Raw genomic sequence first — 23,279 nt, forward strand, 5'->3', positions numbered from 1 at the left:
AACACTCATAATACCCATCCAATTATTTGCAGACACTAGGAAAGGTGTGTGCTATCGATGGCATGAAAGTGTGCGATGGGACCATGCAGGCAAATAAATTCCCCGTGCTTGGTAAGCTTGGGGGTCAGCAGCTCTGTACGAGTGGCGACATGCCGCTGTCGCGACAAGGCTGGGGCGCCTCAGGACACGGGGCTGGAGCAGGGGACGCTCAGGGGGCGCCGGCGACGTGTGGACGCGGTTAGCGCCAGCCCCGGCGGTGACCGAGGTCCCCGCACGAGGACTGCGTGGCGCCCGGAGCCGCGAAGGACGTGCCGAGCTCCGCCCCAGGACCGGCACCCCTGAACCGGGCCGTGCTCCACGGCCGACAGCCCGGAGCTGGGCCGTGCCCCAGGGCCGGCACCCCCGAACCGGGCCGTGCTCCAGGGCCGGCACCCCCGAACCGGGCCGTGCTCCAGGGCCAACACCCTCGAGCCGGGCCGTGCTCCAGGGCCGGCACCCCCGAACCGGGCCGTACCCCAGGACCGGCACCCCCGAGCCGGGCCGGCAGCAGCAACGCTGCAGGCGCCGCCGCAGTAGCGGACAGCACCACAGGGCGGCAGCACCCGCTTTGAGGCGCCTGACGCTTAAGCCGTAGGGGACTCAGAAAAAACTTCGCAAAATCGCTGCGAAGGTTCTTTAATTACCACAGAGGGATCTTTTCTTCTTGCAATTTCAAGCAGATTTTTTGTTAATGTATATGCGCAAAAGTTGTATTTGTACTTTCAAACCCGATGAATCTAACAAGTGTTGACTATTTTAAACCCATATATATAATAATGTATATGAGGCTATTTTGCAATCCATTTATATATAAATATAGATAAAAATGAAAAACTTCAGGTTTATGGTTTTTCACCTCTCGCTCCTGTGAACTGTTGGGGCTACAGCCTCCCTTTTCTGACAGACTCTGCCTGACACCCCCTTTCTCTCAGCTGCTCCTCCACCCTCTCGCTCCCTCCCACTGCCATCAGGGTCCCCGCATTAGGGAAGGCTTCAAAACATGGGAAAATTATTTCACTGAATTCCTTAGTGCAGGACAATGTTAAAAGCTCACATATGTTCCAAAATGCAACTGCACTTACGCAAGGCCCCAGGAAAGCTCTTCCTCATGAAAACCGTGATCAAAAATTGCTTGAGGCCAGATGAATATTCTTGGACAGAGTGGTGCTATTTTTTACACTGTTCTTTGTAGAGTGGTGCTTTGCATGCATGTATGTATGGCTAAAGCCACTTTTTGCTTCTACTTCACAAAAGAGGCCTTGTTTTTTTGAACAAAAACTAGAGGTAACTTACACCTCTTAAATAACCCACTACTGATCTACCAGCCCCCCCCCCCCCCCCAAAAAAAAATCAAAAAAAGACCCCGAACACCTTACATTGTATTTAGGTATTAAACAAGTCAAAGAAGAACAGAACCAAGAGAAGGAAAACATCTGCTCCACCACTATTTTTTTCAAGTAGGTAATTTCTGTTGTCATCAGGATGCAGAGCAAGACCAAAAATAGATTACATCAGCCTTTAAGTGTTTTTACACGAGGTATTGCTTTGCCAGTACCTCTTCTCAGGTGAAGGCTGTAATTAAGCACAGTTGCAGTCAGGGTCTAAAGGCACTAACATTTTTAATTAACAATTACATCAACTATCAACAATTACATCAACTGTTTAATTAACAATAATACAATTCTTATCAGAGGAGAAAGGAATTTCTCCTCCAAGTTAGTCATCACTTTCTGTATCGCTGTCTTCTGAGGACTCAAACCACTCCTCAGATCCTGCAGGAGGGTAGTTCAGTTTTCCAGAACCTGCAAGCGATTAACAAGGTGTAAACATTTATAAACCAGGAAAAAATGAGCTCCAGAACAAATCCATGGGGCTATTCAATGACCCAACCCAGCAAGCCCCAACACTTTTAACTACAAACTAGACCAAAACACTCAGAACCACTTCTATGTGCCTTCAGTCTGGGCTAAGCTGACAGAACAATGCCCTGCTGCCTCCAGTTTGCTCTAGAGGTCCCCTCAGCTCTTTCCAGAGAATTTGAGCCACCTGCTGGAATAAATATTTCAGATAAAGGCAATGCAAAGAGAGAACGTTGATCATTTTATGCGTTATAAACACAGATTCATACAATCCTTACCAACTGTAAAAGGGATTTCATCTTCAGACTCTTCCCAGCATTCAAAATCTAAGGACACATGAACATTCTGTTGACAAAAAGATAGTTTGAAATACCTGCTCTGATGCACAGCAAACATGTTCAGAACATTCAGTAACTCTCAAATTAGTTTTCACTTCACCTTGTTCTTTAGTAATTTGCACCATGTTCCTTTCTTCTCTTTTACCAATAAAATCACAGCCTCTGTATCCTTAATCACACATGTGGACTTCTCTGCAATTACTGACTGGTACAGCTCCAGGTCAGCCACATAAAGTTTGCCTTCTGAATAAGCACTGCAATATACAGTCAGTTTAAAAACACTAAACCCAAACAAAGACATTTTTCTGATTATACTGAAGTTTCTTAAACCTACCTGAAAGTTACCTTTTCTCTACAGAACTCACATCTACTGTCAGTTGCCCTCAGTATTTGCACCTTCAGTGTCACACTCACATCATCTTGAAACCACTTGATTGGTGGATGACAGCTGCAAGACAGTTCATTTAATAGGTACTTTCCAAAGCAGAAAACCACTGAGGTTTAGCCAAGCTGCCTCACACAGAGCCAGAATTTGCCCATGAAGTCACAACTTAGCCAGGGCCATGCAGACCTACACCAGCACAAGATGGGAATGAATCACTGTTTTCTTACCCCTTCTGCTGATGCACAGTAGAGTCTTCTGCTTCTTTTGTTTGAATTACATCATCTAAAAAGAAGACATCCAGAAACATCTTTTATACTTCCCTATAGTATAAACAACAGGTATTCCCAGAATTGCCCTGTACCATTACAAAAATAACTTGCTAGCAACCAAATTACTGTCTTTGTCCTTAATATTGCGTACTTCCTATCCTGAAAGATTTCATAAAGTTAGTAATTCAACAAAAAAATTTATTTTCAAAAATACTCTAGTTGGTGTTAGAAGATTTTAAAAAAATCTAACCAAACATGTTCTTTTCCAGGTCAGGTAAAAGTTTTCTCCAGTTTCAAAACATTATTTATTTGACACCTGAAACATGATTTTGGGAATTAGTGGGGAGCTTCAGGAATGAAATTATTAATAGGGGTGTCAACAACACAGCTCAAAATATGGCATTAGTGTGACTATTAACAGGGAAAAAAAACCTTCTACAATAAGCACTCCAGCCTTTTTATCTGCTAGAACCTCCTTACCTTCCACTCATGTGTCAGCTGCTAGCAGGTAATCCTGTCCCCCTGCTATGCCTGAGCATTTCTAAGCCTCTACTGACAGAACAGTAAACACATCCTTGAGATTAGATGAAAAAGAAATGGGGGGAGCACCATTTTCTGCCATTCTCAGTCTTGGAAAAAAATTACCCTGAGAACAACTTTATTTCAACAGATTTCAACTCCCTTCAATCCTGTGGCCTTGGACAGCAGAGCTCTCGTCCCCTCTACAGCAGAGATGTCCTGCTCACATGTTTCACTCACAGCCAAAGAATTCCAAGTGTCTCAAGGACAGAGCATTCCCCAGACCGCCACAGTTTCAGTAGCAAGAGTCACTCTCCCAGCATCTCCTGACTGCTCACAGGAAGGCTGCAAACAGCAGCCACGTGGTGCTGCTCTGGACCCAGAGCAGTGTGCAGCTGCAGGATGAATGTTAGGCTGGTATCAGCACCTAACTTGAATTCATGTTTGAAAACGTGTGGAAAGGACTGAAGACTTACTGCTTGGAGGAGTCACAGGACTGTTACAGCTTTCAGAAGAATTTTCCTGTATTGAGGGATCCTGTGGACTGGACACTTCCTCTAGATCAGCTGTGTCCTCTTTTGTGTTTCTGAACACAGGACAAAGCAGTTTTAAAAGGAAACCCACAAATGACAGTCAGCTTCACCTTACTTTGCCTCCCCCTACTTTAATCTGTACCTTATTAACAAATCCTGTAGTGCAGTTCCAAATTTTTCAACAGTAGTCTCAGGCTTAGCAGGTCTGTAAAAAATGATCCAAGCAGCTGCATTACACACATTTCAGCACACAGTATCACAGTCAAGTTGTCTGGTCCCTAGCATTACATGCTCTGGCAATGACATGGAGGATCCCAAACTTCCTTTCCCAGGAGAAAGGAATAAATGCAAACAGGTTCTGCCTGAGATACCAGATATTGACCAACTGGCATCCAAACCAGCTACTGAGCATCATAAATTCTGACAGAATCTGAATTCAGACTCAGTACTAACTACAGTTAGTAAGTTAGGAGTCACAGAGATAGGAAAGTTACTAACTTGCCTGTCTGCATCAAATTCTAGATCACTGTTTTCTAGAATTAGAATTCTCTTTTCCTTGGTGTTATGGGGCTAAAGAGTAGTTAATGGGAGGTAGACATATTGCAAACACAACTGCTCCTGCATTTAAATGAACATCACTGTCAGTGCATATTCAGTTAAATACAGTTTTTCTCTTAATAAAATATATGCTGAAAAAAAAAATTGCTAATACTTACAAATGCTCCAAGCTCTGTCCATGATCCACAACTGGCATCTGTGTGCACAGTTTCTGAATTTCTCCTACATGTTCAGGATTGTCTGTTCCCAAACCCGTCGACAAAATCTCAGACCGAATGTTGTACTCATTGATCCACATCCTCATCGTGGGAAGATGGGTAACCCCAACCTTGAATTAAACAACATAATAAAGGCAAAGCACAGCTCCTTAATGGCTTCCCTCCAACTCAAAGCTGCTCCTTTAGTCAGACTTCCAATGTAGCCCTATTGTCTATTGCCTGCAGGCAATTTGGTTTTCCTGATTTTCAGACAGGAACATCCCCCATGTTTAATAGTTTTCCAACCATCACTGTAATTTGCATTGTGACAATGGCTCCAGCAACTGGCTGTGTGCACTAACAGAACCAGGGTGGCAATTGACAGCCATAACAGACCTCCTGCAGTAAAGAACTTCGAGCCCCAGGCATCCTGAGAACAGCTGAGGGGGTGGGGGACACAAGAAAAAATGCCAAAGCCAAAAACTGGTGAAAGGTTGAGCTACACCATATGGGAACTGAAAAGAATGACTTCCAGATAATTTTTCTGATCCATTTTTCACTTGACTCACTCCACAAAATCAAGGAGTCTGAAGATGCTAATGGATGTGAACTGTAAAACAAGAAAACTCCAAGAACAAGAGCAGTCATTTTTCCTGTTCTGATCAAGAAAATGAAGGAGTAACATTTTAACATTTTTTTAATTTGCAGAAAAATTTGGACTAAAACCAACTGCAAACTAGTGTAAAGGCTGTAAGAGTAGAATTAAGAATTTATAAACAAAATAAATTAAGTCTACTTCAAGAGCTGTTGGATATCAGCAAAACATCTTGGATGGTCCCAGTTTCATTCTTCCAGTGGAATGTAACAAACTGCAGGACTGAATTCACAAGGCAAACTACTGAACACCAGTACCTCCCAAATACACTTGTTTTACTAATTTGTGGAAGAGTCTTGGACTGTGTGCAGATATACTAAGACTTCCCTGTGCTGTAATTCTATACCTACCATTGGGTCAACCCAAACTGTCTTTCCCAAGGTATGCACCACTTTTGCATGATGAACTTTTCCTTTAATTTTGTGATTGATGTGATCAGTCACCTAGGAAAAACAAGTTATCACTGCACTTGAGATGTATGGATACCAACACAGCTTTACAGTCACTTGAACTACAATGGAACAACAACTCCTGAGCTAAACAATGAAAAGGGTATTCAACAAATAGTTTTGAGTAAACCAGTGGAACACTTTAACTTAACTCTAACTTAGAACAATACTAGCCTTCAAGGACAATGACAGATCACTCAAACACAAATCAATTCAGAGAGGCTACACTTCCCCTGTTCCTCCCCCAGAATCCAAAGTAGTGAGAACCTATTCTAAAAGAAAGACATTGAAACCAGAGAGAAAAAATCCCATTAGCTTCCCTGTATTATTTCACAGAAAAACAAAAAAAGAAAATTGGCCTTCTTAGAACCTGCCCCAATTGCAGGTAGTGTCAATATTAGGAAGCAATGCAGTTTGGTACCCAAGTTTACAGTTTGTAACTGTTTTCCTGAAGAAAACAGAAAGAGAAGGTAAAGAATGTAACAGAAATACCATACAAAACCAGCTTATTACCTTTGGATTCCATTCAACTTCATTATCTATGGGTTTTACTCTACAAACTATAATTTCCACAGCCTGAGGTGGCAGACTCTGAAATTTCACAGGTAGGTGAAGCAGCTGATCACTATTCACTTGACGTGTCCTGCCTTCATCTATGTATTTAATTGTGACCTTATAGGCATTTTCTTCATCTTTTGCTGCAGTCTCTACCACCTGAACCCTTCATACAGCAGGAAAAGAAACACAGGATTATTACTCATGTAACCAGGTGTGCAGGATATTTTTTAAAACTGCTCTCATTTTAAAACTGACATTTCCCCAGTCCACTCTGTAACCAAGTGCATGTGTGGGGAACCATCTTTGTTTGCCATTCATGAGCTCAGAGTAGGCAAGAGTTTTTTAAAGCATTATTGGCATAGCAGTGGTTTTTTTGCTGCTTTTGAGGACTTTTTTCTTTACCCAACAGTCAAGTTTTTAAAAGTCTTTGTATAAATACATGCACACGAATCAAGTAAAAAGCCAACAAAATTTTACCTGTGGCAAATGGCTTCCTCACGTAACCCATAGAACACTGACTTCTCCACAGTGCTCACAGAAATCCTGTGTCCTGGAACCTTGAAGTAATCATTCATTTCTTTAGCAAGAGCTGTATATTGGTCCTTTTGCTTCCTGACTATTCGACCAAAGTACTTTGTTGCATGTTCGATGAAGAGAGGCAGGATCTGAAAGGATCAAATACATCAGCAGAAAGGAGGGGTGTGTGATTTCTCAAACCAATGAAATTTAAGTCTTTATATATAGTTCATATACCTCTTTCCAGCCTCGAAAGGTGACAGATATTATACATACATAGTTCAGAGAACAGTGAGTTGTTCTTATTCTCAATCCTAACTGGCCATAGTTGAGTCAGCAGTGGACAGCAATGTATGGAACAGGAGCTGCTGGGTGTCAGGTGATGATATTCCACCTCAGGGAACACCAGTGAGCTCTGCCACTTATCTGTCAGGCTATTAACCACTCACACATTCTGCACCACTCCAGCTCTACTCTCAATGCTCCCCAGCCTTACAGGGACAACTGACTGCTTTTTTGGCACCAAAAGGACTTAAATAAAAGACTACAAACACAGCTGTGCACACCAATGTGTAGAATGCTGCTTTGAGAGCACCTCAGATAAAGCCCAAATCTCAAAGGGAGCTGGAGACACAAACTGTTACTGGGATATGAAGAATCACTGTAGCAAAGTCAACCTTAGAGCCACAAAGGTTTCATGGATGTGGAACTACTGAAAAAGAAGTCTAACTAAACAGCACCCTATAGTAAAAATCTTCCAAAGCACTGATATTTTTGAAGGAAATAACTCCAATGTTCTACCTACAAGACAGGAGCTCCCCATTTCTTGGGCATACCAAAAATGAAAATACATTCTGTAATCCCAAGGCCAGAAAATGCTCAGTTTTCAACAGGTTTGCACAAACATGTCAGCTAAGAAAGAAATCCTTCCACTTCAACTTCTCCTCACTCCCACACATTACTCTGTGTTTCTTCTACAAGAAATGTAAGTTTATAGAAACCTCCATCTTTGTTAATTTTGATATACGGTCTCAAATTATAAAAGGAATGAATACACAGAACACAAGTCCTCTTCCCACAAAATGTCAATCTTCAAAACAGGAAAAAAACCTGAGGTAAACAGAATTACCAACAAAACACAACACACAGAACATCTGGCACACTGAATAAAAAAAAAAGTTTAAGTAGCTGTTTAGGACCTGTCCTCTTGGTACCCAAATCCAAGGAAAACTGTAACTTACTGTCACACGTTCAGGTGTTTCTATCATTTCAGCTGCAATATTCTGGGCCATGTCTATTGATAAATTAATTTGATGACGATCTGGACACTCTGTTCTGATCCTACATTAAAAAAAAAACACAACAAGTTTAGAAAAAAGCTCTTTGCTTTCACTTTTAAAATACTGTGAAGTGACTTGCAACAGGAAAAAAAATCACAAGCAAATCGTGTCTTAGATAAAGCATCCAACAGGAAAATTCATCAAGGAATCAGCAGCAACCATCACTGAGGGCACAAAACACTGACACTTCCTTACCTGCAAATCCCAAATGCTTTAAGAGAAGCACACAGAGGTCTTGAAAATTTCTTGTCTTCCTCAGATTCCTGCACCCTGGCAGTCAAATCATAGAGTTCTTCTGGAATTTCAGCTTCTGCATGCTTTAAGTAGTAGAAAATCTCAGGTGCATGACAGGAACTGTTCTCTGTCAGCAGAATGACTGACTTTGCCTTCGTATCTTCCTGATCTACAGCAGAATCCTAGAAATAATGAGAAATATTTTGGGAAATGTTTATGGAATCCACCAGTAATAACTCAGCACCACCCAGTCAAGGTTCACCCAAACCTTTATGGCAGGGCAGAAGTTGTCACTCATGCTTTGCAGGCGCTGCCCAAAGACTGCTGGAGATGGGAAACTGAAATGGATCACCCAAGTTGCATCTGTGATTCCCAAGGAGTGCAAGCAGTCATCTGTTAAAACTAAGCACATGTTTTACACAGATATGTAACTGTAGTAATTCAAACATGGGAAGTATCACATCACACACACCACAGCTGATTTCCTTCTCCCAACTGGAAGATGGATTTTTCCCCAATACATTCCTATAAGGCTTTTTATTTCCCCAGTCAATAAATCTCATCAGCATATGGCAGACACAGCATTTCATGCCAAGCTCACAGAATTCTCCATTTCCTGTCAGCACCACAGAATACAGAGAATTAAGCACCACTCAGTAATTCACAGGAGTAAGACAGGAGACAGCTGAAATACTGCAGGAGTTCTCATAGCTCTGTGCAGAGCTAAGTCCACTTTCTTGTTTTTATGTAACATAAAGAACAAATTGAGTTTGAAAATGGATAAAGGTTAGTGCAAAAAATTTGGAAAATAACCCTAATGGAACTTACAGAAAATTATTACAATAAATCTTTGTAGTTTGGAAATTATTTCAGACTTTGTATCTCCTCTGTAGCAGAGGAAATTGGAAAATGATGGAAAATCTTGAAATACATCCATGGTTCTTTAAACTAAACAGAGAAAATAATAACAGGAGAAAAGAAAAAAACAAAACAAAGGGCTGTAGCATTAAGAAGTAAATAGAGAAATGGAAAGAGTTCATAGGGATCTGCCCCTGTGGAAGTGGTGAGATAACCCAGTGTAAGTGCTTGGTGCAGATCTTAGCTCTACATTAAGATACAATCCCAACCAGACAGAGAATCCTCACCTAACACAGCAGGAGTGCCAGAACTGTGCATTTTCCTCCACCTCTCCAAGACACACTCAGCATTACACTTGCTCTCTTTATGCTTTTTCAAGGAAACTATCGAGTTGCTCTTCAGTGCCTGCATGGCAAAGTAAAAAGTTCCACATTCCTGCAATGCTGCAGTACTTGCTCCAATCAAATCTAAAAGGCAGCCATCTCTTACTAGAATTTACATCTTACTGTAGAGATACAACCAAAGAACTAATGAAATTTAGGTTTCTTATATGAAAAAAGAATGTATTAATGGAAATAAGGTTCATTAATTTCCTGTATAAAAAGAAAACTACAAGCTCATGTTCTCATGTTTTAATACATTAGCTAGACATTTAAGAAAATAAAAATGTCAAGCTTTTCCCCTCATTAATGTGTTCTCTCTGATTTCATGATCTAACAACATGCAGATTCATGTTTCAGTCTCTCAGAACAAGCACTCTTCATCACATGAACCCCTGAAATATTTTGAGAGGCCATGTAAAATATTTGAAGTCGGTGTTCAAAGAATTCTTGTCCAACAAGAATTACTATGAACACATTCAATCCTACTTTAACATCAACAAGCACTTTTTAAAGTGGTGGCAAGGTTGGTTTGGATATGCTTGAACCCTCAAAATATTCAAGGGAAATGTGTTAGATAGTTACAACCCCAAACCAGATTTGCTTCCATTAACAGTCATCAAAGAATAAACAATCCACATGCACCAATATTTACATCAGAAATGAATCCTAGAAGTATCACATGATCTATGTCAGCCATTTGCTGACAGTCATAGTCTGGGGTTACTTTTAGCAGGAATGATTAAATTCCAAATTCACATTCCTCCTTTATTCTCAGAAGCCAAGATATTTTAGTTTGTTATAACTTTAGAATTAAAAAAACAAACAAACAACCAACCTGCTTATGTAAGTTTAAATACTTTCTTACCTTATGAATCAACTCTACTTCAGTTACTGAGTCAGTGAAAACCAGCACTTTCTGAAGATTCCTCTGGGTAAAATTCAGAATTTTGAGTAACTCAGCAGTTCTGTTGCTGTTCATGCAGGGTTGCACCACCTAAAAGCAAATACAAAACAGAGAGCTGGTAATTCATATAACCCATACATATCTTACTATGTAATTCTTCCTAATCCTAACCTTGATGCATCCACCATTGACACTTTCAGTTCTGCTCAATCATTAAGGCTTCTCACAAAAACTTGTGAGTTCTCAGTTTCTTTACATGCCCAGAGTATCTACTTTTGGAGATTTCCCAACCTTCAAAATCCACAAATGATGCCATGCTGAGACACGGTGTAACTCAAATCAAACTTAAACCATTTCTTGTTATTCCTCATGGCTATACCACATTGACTGGAAACTAAGTGAAAAGACACCTAAGAATATGTAATAGGTCTTCTACAAATTTGAGGTAAAAAGTTTGGTATTGTGTGAAAGCAGCAAACCAAATGCTTTACTTGATTTGCCCTGGCACTCCTTACCTTGTAGTTCTGCCAGCCACAGCTAACAACTGCAAAAACATTCTGGTCAAGAACTGTATTGTTTGCAAATAGATCTCAAATTCAGAGTCATTTGCACTAACCACAGAACAGTCAAGGGACTGTCTTCATCTCAGTCCTATGAAAGAAAGTAAGAGACCTCCAGCTTGTTCAGTGACTCACCTGCACACGATTTCTAAGTTCAGCTGACACTGGGAGGCAGCACTGCAGCACCAGCTGCTTCCAATAAACCAGCAGCAGCCACATATCCAAGCAGTGACACAGTTTCCTAAGTTTTACCTGTTGCACATTTCCAAAGATGGCAGCTTCTTCAATAACAGTTATCACAATGTGAGGATCATTCATAAACTCCTTGATCAAGGGTGTGATATGTTTATTCCACTGAGTTCCCACAGCAATGATCTGATGTGGTCGATTCCCCCGTGCCTGAGCAGTGGCTTTCTTGTAACAATCCAGTATAGTAAACACCTAGGAAGAAAAGTGATTTTTTTCTCTCCTCTCATCACATTCCAGCAAGCACATGACAGCCCAGAAAAAATACACCGTTTGAGAACACTCTTTTTTTCCAGTCACAAAGCCACTACCACAGCAAACTGCAAGTTTCACTCCCCAAAAGTGTATAAATATGTACACTTTTGTCCTATTCTTTGCATGACTTCTGAAGCATAAGAAAGCAACAGGACAGCATATACATGTGCATGCAGGATTCTGTCCAGAGAAGATGAAAATCTCAGGAAAAAGATCTGTTGAAATCTCTAATATAAAAAGCCTAGACAAAGATTTGAGAGGGCAGAGACATTCAGCAAAAACTAGGTGGTAACTAGAAGACAAGCCCAACCTGCCAACACAGTAATTTGCAAATACAAAAATAAAAAGTAAAATAAAAACAAGGGGTTCACAATAAACCCACTTCCAGGTTTTTTTCCCTCAGTGTGTGCCACTGTTCCAGACTCATGCACAACTGGATCAGCATTTTGCCAAGTGACTGTGGAAGGCATTTACCTGTTCAGAAGTGTCAGAAAACAACACCTCGATCTCATCAAGAACAAGATGGCAAAGCTGACACAAGAACCCAGTGTTGTGTTCCAGCAGTCTCAGGAGGTTGTAGGGTGTAGTCACACCTATTTCAACTACAAGGTAAAGATTGTTACTACTGAATTACTACTTGGAATAGTTTTACTGTGACAACAAAGGACATGGTAGCTTTATTAAAAATGGACACATTTGTAATTCAGATTTATCATCTCAAAACTGGGGAGTTTGTATTTTTCTACTCCTCCAAGTTTTCCAAGACATGAGTGGGTGAGGCTCTGACATTTTGAAATCCAGTGAAATGTCTGAAGGTTAGCAAGTTTACAAAGCAGGATGTCATCTCATTTCCAGTAAGGTAATGGAAATAGAGGTAATAACTTCAGAACCAAAGAGCCAGAAGGGAAATATTTATAAATATATGCAAGAGCAATTAAGTTCAGTTTCAACAGTGGAATAAAGCACACGTTGTAGCTTAGGAACTTACACAGATGCGTGTGCACGAGTATCTATCTACACATAGAAATAAAACCACACAAATCCTCACTGGCAATTACACCAACAGCTCTGCTGCTTAAAGGCCTGAATTCACCCACCAGGCTCAAAGTTGAACGATGGATGAAAAAATACCAACTGCTGAAATGGAGTTTTACACAATTCTTCATAGTTCTATCCATAGTCCTTATTCCTTTGGCACAACAAAAGCCACTTTTGAAAATGCAGGTATCAAACAGAGGCACCACACCAGAACACACATCAGTGTTTTAAGTACATAGGTCTAAGCAGGGCAAGTCTCCCAACAGCTTTTTATTCCTTCTATGCTGCCTCTCTTTGGAGCACCCTCTGCATGCTACCAAGTTAGATACACAAAGTACTGACCATTTATTGTAACAGCAAATTGTAAACCAGCATTTCAACAAATAAACCAAGAACCTGAGAAGCAGAAATTGTTCTTTCACGTGCTCCTGCAATTAAGGCAACCCACACTGCCTTCAGGCACAACTAAGATGACAAAGTGTTCTTACAGCCTCGGATTTCCATTTGGCTGGCTGCTTCCTTGTTCTGCCCAAGGGTTATCAGCACTGGATGAAGGTGTCTGCAGCCCTTCCTGTATGTTTTCAGCAGGTCAAAAACAAGCTGTGCCTTCTTCCATCCAGGACATAAAATCAGTACTAGTGGCTACATGCACAGGTACAAAAATTGACAACATTTGTCAGACAGAAGTACAGAACCTTAAGAATCTTGTCTTACTAGGGTGGTTGTACTGGGCCATTTTCAGAGGTCCCTTACAACCTCAGTAATTCTATGATCTAACAGAAGCTAGAAAATGCATTGTAGTATTTAAAACAGCTAATACCCATTTTAGTTAATAAGTACATACTACTCATGCAGAAACAAAGCTCCACTGTGTATGTAAGTGCCAGGGCATGAACCACTTGTTAGGGATTGCTTTAAAAGTAAGTTTGGGACTTGCCTCATTCATAGAGTCCATCCAAATCCTTTAAGCAGAGGCCTTACAGAAACTGGCAGACATCATGAAGATACACTGAGATGACATTAATGTATACATTCCAAACATGCAGACAGTAACAGGTTCTCTGTTCCAATATATACATACCCCATTCATGTTTGGCAAGACTTGGTAGTCACTTTCCTGCAAAAGTGTAAGAACTGGTGGAATATATAATAAGGGATCATTTCCCTGATGGGAGATGGTGACAACATCACATCCCTCAGCTACTGGTGGCCAACAGTAGGACTGGGTGAAGGTAGGGCCTGAAAACTTGTTCCAAGCAAGTTCCTACAGAAATAGAAATTAATAATTTCCCAGTAAATCAGTGTACTTAAACACCAACAAAACAAGACAAAGTGTAACAACAAGTGATTTAAAAGCTTCTGACCCATTACATAACAAATGTCCTTAACAGGTAATATGAAAAACCACCTTCTGGGCTCAGCTGTTACATTAATGTTTTAAAATTCAAGTCCACTTGTAGCAGTGGCTAATATACCAGAAAAAAAATGTGTAAAATTGTTACAGCATTTCTCCAAAGCTTCATTTATTCAACCATATGAACAACCTTGTACATTACTCAATCAAACTGAGGTATTACTGTAATATTTACTATGGTAATTTGAGGTATGAAACTTGTCTTAAAAAGATAATCAATGTAGTATCATCACCTCTACCTTTTTCAGACCATCAAAAAGTGGTGCTGTTTCCAAAACTGATGATGGTTCAATTTTCTTGCTCAGGAACACAAAGTTTTTTTCTTTCCCAACGTCTTGTAAACTCTGAAACCATGAGACAAATAGATTATAATGGCAATACTTAACAAAAGGGGCTTAGCTTACACAAATTCAGAAGCACTCACTGTATTTAAAAAATGGCATTTTGATGTAAATGAATCAAATTCTGAATTCATTTTAAATATGATTCATACATAATGATAGGTTACACAGACCAAGGGTGAGATAAAAACTTGTTATTGCTATTCTTGAAGAAAGACTTTCAAAGATGGTTTTTCACTGTCTGAAACCCCTCAAGAGATGCAGTGGACATTCTGTGCACAGCTGGCACTCAGTCCCACAAGGAGCAGCACGAGGCAGGGACAGCAGTCACAATGCAGATGGCAACCTCTGTTCTCTGCTCCAATGCAGGTCCTCCACAGACTGCAATCCCTTCAGAAACACCTGCATGGAGCTCCTTCTACTCCTCTGACCCTGGCATTGACTGTTTCTCACTGGTTTTTTGTTCCCTTGCCTGTGTTTTTGCCCTTTCTTAAATTCAGAGAGGCATCCCCAACTTGGCTGGCTCAGCTCTGGCCTGCAGAGGCCGATGCAGGAGCAGTCAGCCCCTGCCTCCTTCCACAAAGACCCAATGCTACCAAAGCCAAACTGTCTGGAGCACAAACCAAGTTAAATAAAAGTGAATGTTTGAAATACCTGTTGGTCATCTTCAACTGTGTGTGTCTGAAGGAAACTGGCATTTAAGAACTGTGGAATCCTGAGAAGCAGGGACATTAAAAACGACATAAATCAAAAGAAAAACATAATTTATAAATACCACCAGTACTTCCCAAGTGTCATGAAGCAATTCACTTGAAGTATTTTTGACATATCTATGCCAATGAGAAAAATCCTCAATACAAAAGCAGAAACCAAAACACACCCCCAGAAAGCAAAATTTAGTGAAAACAATCTTTCAGAATCTTTTTCAAAATTAACTTCTCTGACATAAGAAGAAAAATAGATTGGACTGCAGAAAAAAAGGCTTCTTAAAGTTCCAAAACATAAAAGAACTCATCTTTGCATCAGTTAGAAACTGACAGAAGAAATACTCCTGAGGTTTACTTCATATGCATCAACTGACCTGTAGCACAGTGAAAGCATGCACAAATTGATCCACTCCTATTTTATTAAATCTGAAAACTTTATAAATCACTAAACATAAAATAAAGCAAATTAACACACTTAGTGTGCAGAAAAATACCTCCTCACCCCACCCTTGTTGTCAAGCTACTGTTTAGAAATAACTGGTATTTTTCCAGAGTAACCATCAGCAGCTCTGAAGACTCTCCTTCCCCAAAAGCATGTGTCTGTAGCTTTCCTTTCCCTCTGCCCTTTAGAGGCCTAAGAACAGTAACTGCAAACACACTACAGCTCCCAGCTGTCTGATGACAGAATCATTCTGAATATTTAACATACTGCACCACACCTCTCTGTTTGAACTGCTTTATCTTCCTTGGAAGGCAAATCTGGCACCATGCTGACCACCTAGAAAGGACACACATTTTAAGCACTAAAATACTGTTCAAAAGTAATACTTAAAACACAAAGTTGAAAGTGTTTTTCTCATGTGGGATTCTCCAAATATTTTGCAGCATTCTTTTCCAAATTCAAAGTTGTTTTGACTAAGGCAACAATTTTGATGTAACAAGCTTCAGGAAACTGCCAAAAATAACAAGCTGGGTGACTACAGCACTCCTAATCTGGCCTATGTATGTTTATGGTAGCTTGCATTTCACAATTCATTACAGAATGTAATACTTACAGGCACAGTATTGTCATTTACATCTGTGTGCGACCTTTGGGATGGCTTTTTAAGAACAGAATTACAACCAGCAGGACCTAAAAAGGTAAATAAAATGGAGATAGCCATTTCTGATGATCTGAACACATAAAAAGCCAGAGATGGACACCATGTGTCCCAGTCACTGGGATCCAACCCAAGACAGGACATTCCCATTCCACACATCCAACTAAAGGACTGTCTCCCCAGCTGTGGGTCCCACCTGGCCCAAGATGAGGTGACACCTCCTCCCCAAAGGGCAGTTTTGGCCTGGCAAGAAACGTAGGACCAACAAACTCCACTGGAACACACTCAGCATTTAAGGACACTTCATCGTCAGAAACATCTGAGGAACTCCCTGCAGTCCCTTCATCTTCCTTGTAATGAGCAAAGTGCTTTGCAACCAGATCATCATTAACACAGATCTACAAAAAACCACAAACAAGATCTTTTTTTGATCAGTGTCAACAAGCAATAAACTACACAAGAATGTATTTGTTTAAAATTTATGTGAAGATTTAAACAAAAGCAGTGCTTTTATATATGATAAAAACCCCAAACAAAATCCAACCAAGCAGAAACCCATATGTAAGAAATGCCAGCGAATGCTTTCTGTCAATTATTAGTTCTAAAAAAAGCAAAGTCCTATCTTCATGTATGTTCTTTCCACAGGTGTTAATTACTGAGTTCCAGGTTTCTGGCCAAAATTCTGTACTGAATTAACTGTTTCTATGAGCCCTCAAAGAACCCTCTGATTCAGTGAAGCTTCTATTTCTTTTGGATTCAGCACACATCAAAATCTGGCAGAAAAAAAGGGCAGTATTAGGCCTAAAACTTCTTTTATCTACTATACAGCTGCTTCAGTCCAGCAGTAGCTACCCCAGATATTTGACACAAGTTACACATTTTGGCAAGTGGAACTAGATTGGATGTTTTTTCCAGCTCCTTGAGGACTCATCTGTATGTAAGAGTGTGAAATTTTAGTTGTTTTTACAGTATTATGCAGCTGCCTTACTGAAACATCTTCAAACATGATACCCCAAGATGTACACCAAATAATGCACATAGTTATCCACTTAAATAGTGGCTGAACTTCACTTGCTTATGGAAAAAAAAAAGGTTAATGCAGAGAAAAATACAAGTTCTGCCTCTTGCAATTTCTCCAAAGGTTTACAATGAACAGCACTGTAATAAAAACCTCTAATAAATTAATGATTTAGCTTCTACTGTATCTGAATAAAACATGCTAGCCATGCTTTCCAGTCTTAAACTAATACCAAACTACACTAATAGTGCTGGCAATATAAAAGTATCTTACCTTTTCATCTTTTATAGTCACAAAAAGAAACACCTCTAACACTTGATCTTCTACTGTCTGTATTGTGGCTTTAACCTCAGTAGCCTCTAAATGCAGTAACAAACACAAGAAAGAAGATTAGACTCCTATCACACTATTGACATTCTTCACTTGTACTAAGACAGACAAAATCAGGCATCACAATTAAAAATGTGTAACACTTGTTATTTCACCTAAGTGAAATGAGGAATTTAACAATAAAAACTTAAAAGCTCCAAAAAGGAACTTGTCCTTATTCTTTGGAGGAGGTTTGAGAGCTGAAACAGATTAACAACCCCTCGAGACAAACCACTCTTAGTTCTACACTGAAAATCTTGGTTTTCTCTTGGACTCTGACAGGCTAGGCACCAGCATGTGCTTTCCAAGTGTGACATTTCCTTTTCTTGAAAGAAGTTGTATTTGCACATCTGTACAGCTTTGTTACACTTTTCATTTGGGAAACACAGCTAATCCAAGTCCTGAAGCACCTCTGCACATGCTAATGCAGGACAGCAGTGATGCTGATTCAGAGTCTCATGTTGAATATACACAATGGTTCCAATGTTCAAAACAAATGTGACATGAATGCTCCCTCAGTTAGCCTAATCCAGCCTAAATACATCTACTGACCTACCAAAACTTAGGCAGCATGGAAGCCCAGAGTACTCCAAATACAGCTCCACAAGTACTTGTGCCTTAGTCACTCCATACTTAGGTAGCTCCTTTCTCATTGTTTTTAACTAACAGCATTTATAAATATAGTCAAGTATACTCAAGTATAATGAACTTGTACACAAGTACTACATTTCCCTCACAATTAATTTTTCTCAAAACTGAAGTGCTGTTTACCTTCAAGAAGCTTTCGAAAATGCTGAATGGCAGCAGTATCCCATCTTCTGGCTGGTCTAGGAAAATAAACACAACCAGTCTTTCCAGATTAACAAACATGAAAATGGTAATTTAAAAAAAATTCTATACAAGCACAAAGCTCTAAATCATGAAAATTCTTACAAAGTGCCCAGCTAGATAAATCAGCAGAATCTGTTTACTCAGCACATCACTTTAGTTTGGTAATATTGTTCCAGTTCACCAATATTACGAACTGATCAAAATTAAAAGATCTTTTGTCACAGTATCATGGCTTGCACCAAATATAACATATGAAGAAATCATAGAATCATTAAGGTTGGAAAAAAACCCAGGATCACTGAGTCCACCCACTAACTCAGCACTGCCAAGGCCACCACTCAACAATGTCCCTTAGTGCCACATCTATACATCTTTTAAATCCCTCCAGGGTTGGTGACTCCACCAATTCCCTGGGGAGCTTTGTCCTCTCAGCTGGAATAGAGTTGATTTTCCTCTTAGTAGAAGGTACAGTTCTGTGTTTACTATGAGAATACTGCAGGTTTCTTCTTGAAATATAATCCCTTCTAAAAAATTCTACACTGAACCCTCACACTTCAGAAGTGCACCAACAGAATGTATTTACTGGCTCTCCTTACCCTATTTTGGCAGTGTTTTCACAGTAGTCAATATGCAGGGTCAGAGGCTTTGTGCAGTGCAGCCGACACTTCTTTGCTCTGTGTGGGATCTTTGCGAATGCTCCTGGTAAAACTCGAATGCTGCAAAACAAAGTGGAAATTATCTGATTTTACAGGGCAGAATTTCTTCTCCAGAAGTCACTGGTCTCACAAAGCACCTCTTGTTATCCTGAATTTGACAACACTGTTCTTCCAGGAGTTTGGATGCCACTGGCTCCCACCTTGAAACCACTGTCTCACTCTAAGAGGCGCCATCAGGACCAACTGATGAATAGGATTGCTGTTCTATTCATTTAGTATCAATACACACCCTAGTTACCTGAAATCTTTCTGATCCTTTGCCACTGCAGTTTCAAGTCTTCTTGCTACTCATCTTCTAAATATCTTCATGGTATTTAACCCATTATCAAGTCGTTTTCCAACAAAGCAACAGTCGTTTTCCAACAAAGCAACAGTCAAAACATTATTTATTTTAAAATACTTTAATTTTATGGAATACTACCAAAACCAATTTGGTGAAGTTTCTTGTGCTCCAAGTTGCATATTTTAACAAACAAACAAACAAACAAACTTTAAGAGCTGGACTAGCTTGCTCTGAAACACATGAACATATTTTTCAAGGTTTTAAAACCACAAGGTTTTCCGCTCATTTCATCAAGAACTCAGAACCTGTGAAAACTCACCTTTTTTGGCACCATGACAAGACAAACTGGCAGCTCTTAATAAACAAGTTGGTCAACTACAGTGGGAAAACCCCCACACATTGATGTTTAGACCTCAAAAGCTGTTGCAGCAAGTGAAACCCTGCTTCTATAGACGGTTTTTGTGCCTGAACTTCATTGGCTGTAATTTTTTTTTAGTATATACCAAATTATTAAAGAAGAAAAGAATATAAAGGTAAGTTTTAACTTGTAATCACACATCTCAATCACAACAGACTGACATTAATTCTATTCTAAATCTTTAAAAAAGCAAAACCTAAAATGGAAAGCATCTTTGGCACAAAATAAGGACTGGTTTGCACTTAGGTCCTTTCAAGTGTATTATTTGGTTAGCACCTTCTTGTGGACACAATGTACACCTCAATTAAACCAATTCATTAACTAAATAAATATTAACAGCATCTGTATCTACTAGCAAATTTATTATATGTGATTATTTACAAATACATGACAGTAACAAAAAGACACACCTCTCTGATGGAACAAAGCAGTACTTGGCATAATCCACGAGGAAACAGCTGAGCTGGTAACCCTCTGCCTGGCACCTCACTGACTCCACCAGAGCCCTGCACCAGCACTTCAGCTCCTCACTGAAAACCACATAAACCTGAGCAGAGAAAAAGAACAAGACAGCAGCTTCTGTCACATGGCCCCAATTACACTCAAAGGCTTTTCAAAGGCAAGGACACAGTATTTATTACACAGCCTTCCATTTTCTTTGCAAAATGCAAGCCTTATAGCTTCCAGTTAGAAGGCTTACAGATGAGAAAACACAACTCACAGAGATGCTATTATCTGTTTTTCTGTGTGAAATTAAAAAAAAAAAGAAAACAACATGTATTTAATACTTCACCACCAAACAGATTCAAGTAATAGATTATTTCTATGTAGAGCAATGATCTTACCTGGCCTTTTTTTATCTCCTCTTGTTTTACTTCATCTGCATCTTTATAGCAGTTATAAAACTGTTCCATTTCAGCATTCAGGTTTTCATACACAGTTTCACCAACTACACCGGGCACAGATTCTTTCACAGCAATCCAAAAGCAACTTGGATCCTCAGCCTGGGCCAAGGAGCAGAGAATAAATACTACTGACTTTTAAGAGTATCTGAGCAGCAGATGTAAAAATAAAACTTGATTTTAACAGGGCACCTTCAAAATTATGGTGACTGGCACTGAGATACAGAATGTTAATACGTGAAACATCTTTCACCTTCATAGCATTAGTTCATGAAATGGCCTCCAAGTTTCTTTAGCACTGCAACAAACACCATGTGGGGTCTACAAGGGAGCACCATTATCTAAAAACTTGGTTAAACCAAACAGTGGAAGAAGTGTGAAGACAAAGGTTTTTACTTCCATGTGCAGTCCTCAGGCCTGGAGAGTATCAGAGTGGGAAATCCCATCTGTTATGCCTACTGCTGTTGAGTCTCTGTTTTGAGAAGAATAATTTCAGTGTAGAGGTAATACAGGTGTTTGGAGAGGCCTGGAGGCACTCTCATGGACAAGCTGAGCTCCATGTTAGGACAAAGAGATCATAGCTCTCAAAGCTCAGAGATCATAAAAAGTACAGGGGAGCTCACAGGGTTCCTAATGAAGACTGCTGGGATGGGATGGGCTGAGCCTGCCAGTGTCCACCTGGGTGTGCCCCAGATCCTCCAGTTAGCCAGGCAACTAAATAAATTTACTCTCTTTATTTCAGCTGTGGCTTTGTGGTTTTTCTGGCTGCCTGCCCATGTTAATTCACACACTTACCTATTTTACAGTAAATCCTAAAACAAACAACAAAACATATATAACCCAAACTGACTCCACAAGTGCAAAGAAATGATGGCAAATGGAAATACAGAGGCAACATCTTTTTTGTAAATGTGACCTCCAGAAAGTCACATGGATATAGACACCAATTCTTCAGATTAAAAAAAAAAAAAAAGCATACCTTTAATACTGCGACTTCCATGTTTATCTCCTGTGTCTCCCTTATAACTACTGTAAAAGAAAAACATTTGATGAACCATTTTGATTGCCACCATTTTTTTCGAAGCCTATTTGAAGGGCATACACCTAAAGCAAGCCTATAAATTTTTTCTACTCATGTCAGGAGTAATAATTTCAGCAACTTGTTGTTATGATTTACACGTTTCAAAGGGTTCAAACCAGCTTTCTTAATGAGGGACTATGTTAAAGCCTAATTAGGATTTACCATCCATGCTGCATCTCTTCCATTCAAAGGCCAGCAGAAATAGGCTGATCACAGACAAGGGCTATTACAACCTACCTACATGATCAAATGAATAGAAACACCAAAGGAGAATATTTACAACTTTAAAAAAATCCCTCAGCCTAATACAAAAGAGTAATCCCAAACTCAGCAAACAAGTTTAATATCACAAATTTTTATTAGCATTTCACACTACATCTGTCTGCAGTGGTACATACCAGACCCAGGAGTTACAACAGAATAATGAAACTTCCAGCAAATAATTGGCAATTCATTTTGGCACAAACCAAAACATCGTGGAATCACATCGTGGTATCATCACCACAGGATCTAACTTACAACTTAAAAGAATTAACAATCACGGTAGATGCCTAATTAAATATTTCAGAAAAGGAAAGTGAATACATTGTCCTTCCATTTCCAAACTACTGCTGAACAAGCCAGAATTCAGCAGCAACAGAGCTACCCTGAGGTGACACAGGGCGACAAGCTGTAAGCGACAGCAGGGACCATTCCCAGTTTAACAAGACAATGGAACAGCTGAAACGATTGCAGAAGTTTCTCCCAAGATCGCTTAACACAAGCAAGGCTCCCGAGTTACACACTCGTTTCTTACCCTGCACCGTTATACTGCACCAAGAGCTTATCAGTCCTGCCCTCGATACATAACGCAGACTTTTCTTTCAGCAATAACACGCCAAGGCCATAAGTAAGTTCAGCTGAAGGGTCAGGTTTATTAGCGCAAATCTACTAAATGGCGCATCAACGTGACAGGGACGAAGCACGTTCACACACACAGGACCACCTCTCCCAACCCACTCCCAAGTAACTTTCCCGCTTTGTTAAGAACGGAGTAGGGAAACAAACGCTTCTCAAATCCCACACCTACCACTAGACAGTATTTAACCTGTAAAAATGCTGTACAGTACTAAATCCCTCGCCCCACGTGCTGCACTAACACAGACCTAGGAAAGGCAGAAGGAGCCTCTGCAGCCATCCCGGGGTGTGCAGCCACTCCCGAACACACAGCCCGGTTTTCCTCTGCCAGCCGCGCTCCACCTAAGCCCTGTTCACCCGGGAGGCGCGGAGAGAGAACAGCGGCAGGGCACGGCGCCTTTAGAAACCCCTTCTTCGCTTTACTCCCAATTCCCAGTCCCCATTTCCCCCTGTCCTACCATAGCTCCACGCTGTTTCCCGTAGGAACGAGCCCACTGACCTCGTCCTCC

General features: G+C 40.2%; 1 protein-coding gene across 1 annotated transcript; it reads right to left on the minus strand.

Annotated features, from left to right (window-relative positions):
• Positions 1 to 1,639: 1,639 nt before the first annotated feature.
• Positions 1,640 to 22,227, minus strand: TDRD12 (tudor domain containing 12). The gene is made up of 31 exons (XM_071440268.1): positions 21,772 to 22,227; positions 20,736 to 20,894; positions 20,301 to 20,437; positions 19,070 to 19,189; positions 18,414 to 18,469; positions 17,547 to 17,632; positions 16,452 to 16,653; positions 16,211 to 16,287; positions 15,875 to 15,933; positions 15,103 to 15,163; positions 14,347 to 14,451; positions 13,775 to 13,957; positions 13,182 to 13,335; positions 12,130 to 12,257; positions 11,407 to 11,595; positions 10,556 to 10,684; positions 9,595 to 9,712; positions 8,718 to 8,851; positions 8,411 to 8,631; positions 8,117 to 8,216; positions 6,837 to 7,024; positions 6,315 to 6,522; positions 5,703 to 5,795; positions 4,659 to 4,828; positions 4,085 to 4,147; positions 3,886 to 3,995; positions 2,849 to 2,903; positions 2,571 to 2,684; positions 2,337 to 2,490; positions 2,177 to 2,243; positions 1,640 to 1,841 (listed from the first exon to the last, which is right to left on the minus strand). Exons 1-31 carry the CDS (start codon positions 21,790 to 21,792, stop codon positions 1,756 to 1,758), a joined length of 3,747 nt encoding a protein of 1,248 aa, XP_071296369.1. The 5' UTR covers positions 21,793 to 22,227; the 3' UTR covers positions 1,640 to 1,755.
• Between the last annotated feature and the right edge of the window lie 1,052 nt (positions 22,228 to 23,279).

The sequence above is a fragment of the Agelaius tricolor genome, unplaced genomic scaffold (assembly GCF_023055355.1).
Source record: "Agelaius tricolor isolate 1412-34295 unplaced genomic scaffold, bAgeTri1.0.p SCAF_15, whole genome shotgun sequence".
In the NCBI taxonomy this organism is placed as follows: Eukaryota; Metazoa; Chordata; class Aves; order Passeriformes; family Icteridae; genus Agelaius; species Agelaius tricolor.